The following is a 7,361-nucleotide window of genomic DNA, read 5'->3' as shown; positions in this document are numbered from 1 at the left end:
CGTGTGTACAGTGACCATTTCTCTCACCTTTGGTGTAATGAGACAGGAAGCAAAGTAGAACATGAAGAACTCAAAAGGATCTGCACAACATTGAGGAAAATGTGAAAGGGCACCCGAGTGCAGTTACAAAAGTGGTGGCCGGGTATGGCATAAAGGATACTCAGCGCCATGTTGAGAGTCAGCATGCCAGACATGGGAAAGTGAGGCCGGTTGTGAAAGAGCGGACAGTCGGGAAGGACGCCTTCCTGGATGGAAGTCTTCACCGGAAACTGAAAACACCAATGCCGTACGACAAACAACTACTTTCAAATCAACCGTCCTGACAAATTAACAGCAATACGATAATCCCCGGTTTATGGTTGGGGTTACGTTCCAGTCCACCCTCGATAGACATCCAAAGTAATGAAGTGTTACTGTATTATTTCTTTGTATTTCAAAGTTACATGCTATCACTGTATCCATTAATCAACATATTTGTGCGGGTGCAGGTATTATTTTTGTACACTTGGGGTCACCATTCACATGACTCGATAAATATGATGCAGAATGCGCCTTCTGCTTTTTGCATCCAGCGCCGGATAGAGCCGAAGACGGCAAAAAAGCAGAAGGCGCATTCTGCATCATATTTATCGAGCCAAACATCCTGTTCATTCAGCCATGCTGTGGTTCCCGTCCTTGTATATTTGTTGTCGTATGATTTAGTGATGTCACGATGGTTTATAGTGTGGCATATGGTTGTAGAAATGGTTTAGGCAGTGGCCAAGAGTTTTTTTTGGCTTTCCAAGTGAAAAAGGAATATGTGACCAGTGGATAGGGAAAGTCAATTGACAGGGGAAGAAACATGGTCAGCTACGGGTGCCTAGCAAACATTCCAACATTCTGTGCCGATCACTTCGAACCGGCGTGTTTTGAGAGAGAATTAGCACAAAGCATTGGATACAGAGGTAGAGGCTGAAACCAGCTGCGGTGCCAACTATTTTTCCCACGGCCATCGGGACCTCAACCCCCAGCAAGAGAACTAAATATCGCAGCCACCACGGTGCCACAAGTGAGGATTTCCTTGTTTATACCTACGACTGTATTGTGGTTACTATGCACTGGGAAGCAGGAAAAAAAGACCCACAGAAAGAACAAGATCCCGGATACAAGCGGCCGAAATGAGTTTCCTCCGCAGGGTATCCGGGCTCTCCCTTAGAGAGAGGGCGAGAAGCTCGGACATCCGGGAGGATCTCAGAGTAGAGTCGCTGCTCTTCCACATCGAGAGGAGCCAGAAGAGGTGGCTGGGGCATCTGATTCGGATGCCTCACGGACGCCTCCCCGGTGAGGCGTTCCGGGCACGTCCCACCGGGAGGAGACCCCGGGGACGATCCAGGACACGCTGGAGAGACTACGTTCTTCGGCTGGCCTGGGAACGCCTCGGGATCCCCCCGGAAGAGCTGGATGAAGTGGCTGGGGAGAGGGAAGTCTGGGCGCCCCTGCTAAAGCTGCTGCCCCCGCGATCCGACCCCGGATAAGCGATAGAAAATGGATGGATGGAGGAAAAAAGGTTTGTCGTCACTTTGTCCTGAAGTATTATACATCTAAAAACTGACGTGGTGCTCCTAGAATAGAATAGAACAAAATAGATATATCACTTGATTGAAGCCGTTTTTAACTTTCCATACTACAAAAATATCATAAGTATGTTTGATCCGTGCTGATATAGTATCGGATCAATATCAGCATCAGCCAATAATCAAGGCTGCAATATCGGTATCGTATCAGAACTGAAAATGTTGCATATTATATATTTCGTAAGACACCAGGGTAACACTTGGCTAAAAACATTGGCACGTTTTTAGCCATGACTATTTTTTTTTTTTTAAATATTTTTTATTGTTTTTCAAATTTCTAACATATTATTTTACTTGTTACCAATTTATTTTCTGGTTGTTTTTTTAAGTTATATTTTTAAAGTTGAGTTTTGGTCGTTAAATAAATACGTTTTGAAATAAATGAATAACTATTAATCGTGATTTCAGTATCAATCCAAATAATCCTGATTATTACTTTTTTCCATAATCACCCAACCCGAGTGTAGCGTCTCCTTCCCCATTCACACTCCAAAGGCAAACCCAAACAAACGTGAGATCATACAGCCAATATCACTCACCAAAAACAAATTGAAAAATTGACAGCTAATCCATATCATCGGTATGGGCAGCGATCGGCAGATCTCACCCATGGATGATCGGTATCAGAATCGGCAACATAAAACCCTGACCGGAGCACCCCTCGTTTAAACACGCCAGCCAGCTACAAGCATCGTCTGACTTACTGTGGCAATCTCCAGTTTGTCTTGAAAAGCCCACCTTCTTGGTTTCAAGATGGCGCTTAACCATGTGGTCACCGCGGTTACGTGCTCTCTAGTCTTGTCTATGTTTTTGTGTTTTTCGTTCATCCTTGGAGACATTACGCTTCACTTACACAAGGGACGACTTGCTAAACATTAGGGAGTCTACCTCGGACTTTCTTCCACCAACTTTCACAAATCCACTCAGTTAATTATCGGAGCGGGGACCGCGGCGTACAGAGCATGGGGGCGAAGGCGGGTTAGGGTTAAGCTACGTAAGAGAGGATTCCGAATGCCTCTCTTGTCGATTCACCTCGCGAAGCTACGCTCCCTACCCAACAAAAAGGATGAGCTTCATCTTCTCACAAAGACCAGTAAAGACTTCGGACGTTCCGCTGCCCTGTGCTTCACGGAGACATGGCTTTGTGAACGTGTCCCTGATGGCGCCGTAATGCTTCCGGGCTTCCAACTACACCGGGTTGACCGCATCATGGAGTTATCGGGGAAAACAAAAGACGGTAGGATATGCTTCTATACAAGGAAAAATGGTGTACTGACGTGACGGAGCTCGGCACACCCCCTACCTACCCTTGAGGTCTTGCACGCGGTCAGAACTAAGACAAGAGCATGCAAAATCCTCTTGGTCCCTCCAGATCCTGGTCACCACCTCTTCCAGCTCCTTCCCTCACGTAGGTGCTATCGAACAATGCCAACTAGAACTAGCAGACATTCCAACAGCTTCTTCACTCTTGCCATTAACTTTTTAAACAGTTAACTTACAAACCAAACAGAGAACGGAAAAATTCTAACAACACCGGGGGCCTGCTCTGTGGCACTGTTTATTGAATCTGAAATCTGATTGGTTCAGATTGGTTAAAAAAAGAACCAGAGATTTCTATTGTGTATTTGGCATCAGCCAGCAATCTTGAGTCTGAAGGTAATGTTATGTAAGTTGCAAATGCAAGCCAGTGCCTTTGATAAGGGTTAGGTCAGTAGAGACGCCTCTGAGTTACCTTACAGTACCAATGTTTGCGATGAACTGAATCCGCAATAAGTGAACCGCGATATAGTAGTCGATAAAATGGATGACTCGCCCAAGCCTCCAACAAACTACACAATGCGCAACAATAACATCGATGTGACACAGAACCCAGCGAGGAGGCGGCTGGTCTTACCGGCAGATAATTGACGGGCACTTCATATTTGTATTCTTCTGCTAGAAGTTTGTAGACCAGTTTCATCATGGGCCCACTGAGGAAGAAAACAAGATCATCTGTTCGCGCACGCACGCACGCAAACACACACAGTGAAGTCTGGGTGAGATGAGTCACCCGGGCACCAGGAAATCCACGACGAGTGCAAAGTCGCTGCATCGGGAATGGAGAAGGCGAAGGTTCCAGCCTCCCAGGACACCGTCCAAACTTCCGAAAATGCTTTCCACCAGCCACGAGAAGATTGCGTGCAGCTCCTGAACAATGCAGCAAAACAGTACTCAATTTAAAAAAAAAAAAAATGTACCGGTATTACCGGATAACTAGCAACCCTTTACTGCCCAGTGACTGTTTTTTTTTTTTTTTCCCCCCAATGTCTTTCTGTCTCCAAAGTGTTCTCTGTCAATTGACCGTCTGTTGTCGTACAAGAGCGGCTCCAACTACCGGAGACAAATTCCTTGTGTTTTTTTTGGACATACTTGGCAAATAAAGATGCTTCGGATTCTGAATTGGTTCTTTTCCGTATCACCATTTTCCGCCATTTAACGTGGAAAAGCACTGCATGGGTTAGCTTGAAATACGTAAACATACAGTATCTTACAGAAGTCAGCACACCTCACCTTACATTTTTATAAATATTTGATTCTATCTTATTCACCGGGACAACTTAGCTACAATGTCAAGTAGTCCAGAGCTCGAGACGTTGACAAAAATGGTCGCCGATGCAATCCTTTTTTCACCCGGTTGCACTTGCACGAGTGCATGTTTTAATGCTCCCTCTAACACTGTCTCACAATCAATATAAGACATGGTGGTTGAAGGTCACCATCTTTTCTACTGCTTTCGTCAATTTCCTCCACCGGCACACTCTCCTGTTAAGAAGAGCTTTAAAGCGCTGTCTATATTATGAACAGTCAATGGCCGCGCACGCGAGCCCCCCCTGGCCACGGTCGCAGGCTGGAGAAGGAGCCGCCTCCGTCGTTAGGCGAGTAGTTGCTGCCAGATGGGACTGGTACCCACTCAGATTCAGAATGACGCTCATCCATTCGTCCACTTCAGCCCCTCCTCCTGATTTCATATCGAAAATGCAAGGCAGGCAAGGCAGACGAATGTTACAAGCCCGACATGGCACTGATGCTATCGGGTACTCACGTAAAACACTCCCTGTACAGTTACATGTTTTGTTATACGTTTGTAAGGCTGGGAAGCGATGGGAGCACACAACTCTGGCCCTACGTGTCACGGGTTTTATATATTCCGACTCTCATTGGAAATTGTACACGACGTCACCCCACCACGTCTCACTCGCCACACTGTAATGCTACATGCCCACCGGACACGTTTTGGGCTTTTCATGCGGCGTGATTACATAGAAAGTCAATAATGCAGTTCGTGCATATAGATGCGAATCCGTATGATGCGGGGCGGACACATGCAAATTCGCCTCCTTCGCCCGAACGCTTTAAGCTGGGAGGAGGTGAACTGAGCCAGATTCACATCGTGAATGGACTACGTCACACAGAGCGTCCTCTGCAGTTGTCGAGTAGAGGAAAACGAAGGAGGCGACTGTTGCAGTCTGTGGGCACCCTGAGCTGTTTGGCACGACGTCATCATTACCGGGACCGAGTAAGAAAGGAGCAGGCTTGGAAAATCGTGACTGAAGAAAGGGTATTTATTCATTTACAGCTGTTGAACTGCGAACCAAGATAGCAATAGCCAAAGTTTTAGCACAACCACCGGCCACCTGATTACACAAATACACACTCTTTATTTATTTATATTTCTAGATTAACTTTATCGGACAGATGCGGTGGAACAGGAGGAGGGTCGAGGAGAACACGCACACCTCAAAGACTGCCTGGGGGTATGTATATAAAACATTTGGATTGAATTTTATAGGGTGCAAGTCCCCCTCTTCCGCTTTTACGTCACTAATGAAGCAAATGCGCATTTCTTACTCCCGCAATCAAACTCAAGCAAGGGACGCGATGCAAAGCGATGTTTCGCATCCGGTGGGAACGTAGCATAACATTGCTGCGTCGCTTAATACATTAACATGCGTAAACTAATTCGATGATTGTAAGTGCGTTTCCTAATTAATACAAAATGTACTAGCGGATCAACTCTTGGTCGCCGATGTTACGCGTGCTTCGCGGTTCCGCAACCAGGCCCACGACCCGCAGCACCTCCATCCATCCATCCATTTTCTGTCGCGCTTCTCCTCACTAAGGTCGCGGGCGTGCTGGAGCCTATCCCAGCTATCATCGGGCAGGAGGCGGGGTACACCCCGAACTGGTTGCCAGCCAATCGCAGGGCACAAACAAACAAACAACCATTCACACTCACAGTCACACCTACAGGCAATTTAGAGTCTTCAATTAATGCATGTTTTTGGGATGTGGGAGGAAACCGGAGTGCCCGGTTCAATCTCCGCCCCCGCCTGTGTGGAGTTTGCATGTTCTCCCCGTGCCTGCGTGGCTTTTCTCCGGGCACTCCGCTTTCCTCCCACATCCCAAAAACATGCCTGGTAGGTTCATTGAAGACTGTAAATTGCCCGTAGGTGTGAATGTGAGTGCGAATGGTTGTTTGTTTGTATGTGCCCTGCGATTGGCTGGCGACCGGTTCAGGGTGTACCCCGTCTCCTGCCCGATGATAGCTGGGATGGGCTCCGGCACGCCCGCGACCCGCGTGAGGAGAAGCGGCTCAGAAAATGGATGGATGGATAATAATCAGTTCACAAGTGAAATTGCAAATGCCCAACAACGGGATTCACTGCACTACTACATGTGAAGATGACTCATAGAGCACGCCATTGCCTTTGTACCTTTGCATGATAGTCTTCGATGATCTTGACGAGATCCTGGCATCGCTGAGCCACAGTTTTGTTTGGGAAGTCCACTTTAAGATTGGCCTAAAAGCAGCACACACGTTGACTTTAATCAATCGATGGAGCAATTGTTCAATCGGGACCCAAGTGGATATAAGGTACGAGCCTCACCAGGAGGAAGCCAGGGTGCTGCAAGCCTGGAGCTGCCATCAAGGACGCTCAGCCCAGTGTCTTCTAAAGTCTCTTGATTGCCAAGAAAACTAACAAAGAAAAGAGGTTAGGATATTTCAAACATCTATTCACTCAACAGAATCCTCTATCAAGCCACGTGTAGCATAAGCCACGAATTAGTTGCCGGTCAATTTTGAGATATCGAAGAAGCCTAGAGTCGAAACGCGAACATTAAAATTGGGAGGCAGACTTGCTAACCACTCTTGTTTCGTGCTGCCAACTTCATAATCAAGTGCCCGGAGAAAAGCCACGCAGGCACGGGGAGAAGATGCAAACTCCGCACAGGCGGGGCCGGGGATTGAACCCCGGTCCTCACAACTGTGAGGCCTATGTGCTAACCAGTCGGCCAACGTACCTCCACTTCATAATCATCCATCCATCCATCCATCTATCTACATATACATGTGTATATATATATTAGTTTTTCGACAAACTGTCGCTCAACGGAAGTGCTGACAGACGCAAATGATACTTTTGATTGAGTAAAGTCGACAAGCAGCGTCGCTACCAGCGGTTAGCATCATACAGTGCTAGCTAACTGGGGAAGCACAAATACAGAAAACCGTTACTATCAGCAAACGTTGTCACAGTGACTAACCTTCTGTGCACCTTTACAGATGCTAAAACGCCGTAATAAAGTTAGTTCTTTTTCTTTTTCCAAGTCACACGTTCTTTCCCCGCAGCCTTCTTGTTCGTTTTCGTTTTCTTCGTGATTGGAGGTTGCAATGAGTTTGTAATTCATTAGCGCCCCCTTTCAAAC

At 46.8% G+C, this 7,361-nt stretch overlaps 1 protein-coding gene across 6 annotated transcripts in view; it reads right to left on the bottom strand.

Annotated features, from left to right (window-relative positions):
- Positions 1–7,350, bottom strand: part of smpd4 (sphingomyelin phosphodiesterase 4) — a 24,322-nt gene extending 16,972 nt beyond the window's left edge. For 4 of the 6 annotated variants that reach the window (XM_061786330.1, XM_061786333.1, XM_061786332.1 and 1 more), the window contains exons 1-7: positions 7,200–7,349; positions 6,542–6,630; positions 6,368–6,454; positions 3,664–3,800; positions 3,508–3,583; positions 161–269; positions 28–80 (exon numbers count right to left, since the gene is read on the bottom strand). In XM_061786330.1, the coding sequence (XP_061642314.1) occupies positions 28–80; positions 161–269; positions 3,508–3,583; positions 3,664–3,800; positions 6,368–6,454; positions 6,542–6,580 (501 nt within the window). In that variant the 5' untranslated portion in view covers positions 6,581–6,630; positions 7,200–7,349. Of the gene's footprint in view, positions 1–27; positions 81–160; positions 270–3,507; positions 3,584–3,663; positions 3,801–6,367; positions 6,455–6,541; positions 6,631–7,199 lie in introns of all 6 variants that reach the window. The other 2 variants (XM_061786331.1, XM_061786335.1) reach the window with 1 other exon arrangement.
- Between the last annotated feature and the right edge of the window lie 11 nt (positions 7,351–7,361).

Source organism: Phyllopteryx taeniolatus, chromosome 9 (assembly GCF_024500385.1).
Source record: "Phyllopteryx taeniolatus isolate TA_2022b chromosome 9, UOR_Ptae_1.2, whole genome shotgun sequence".
Lineage (NCBI taxonomy): Eukaryota > Metazoa > Chordata > Actinopteri > Syngnathiformes > Syngnathidae > Phyllopteryx > Phyllopteryx taeniolatus.
The sequence above is the reverse complement of the archived record's forward strand: the minus strand, read 5'-3'. Positions and strand labels throughout refer to the sequence as shown.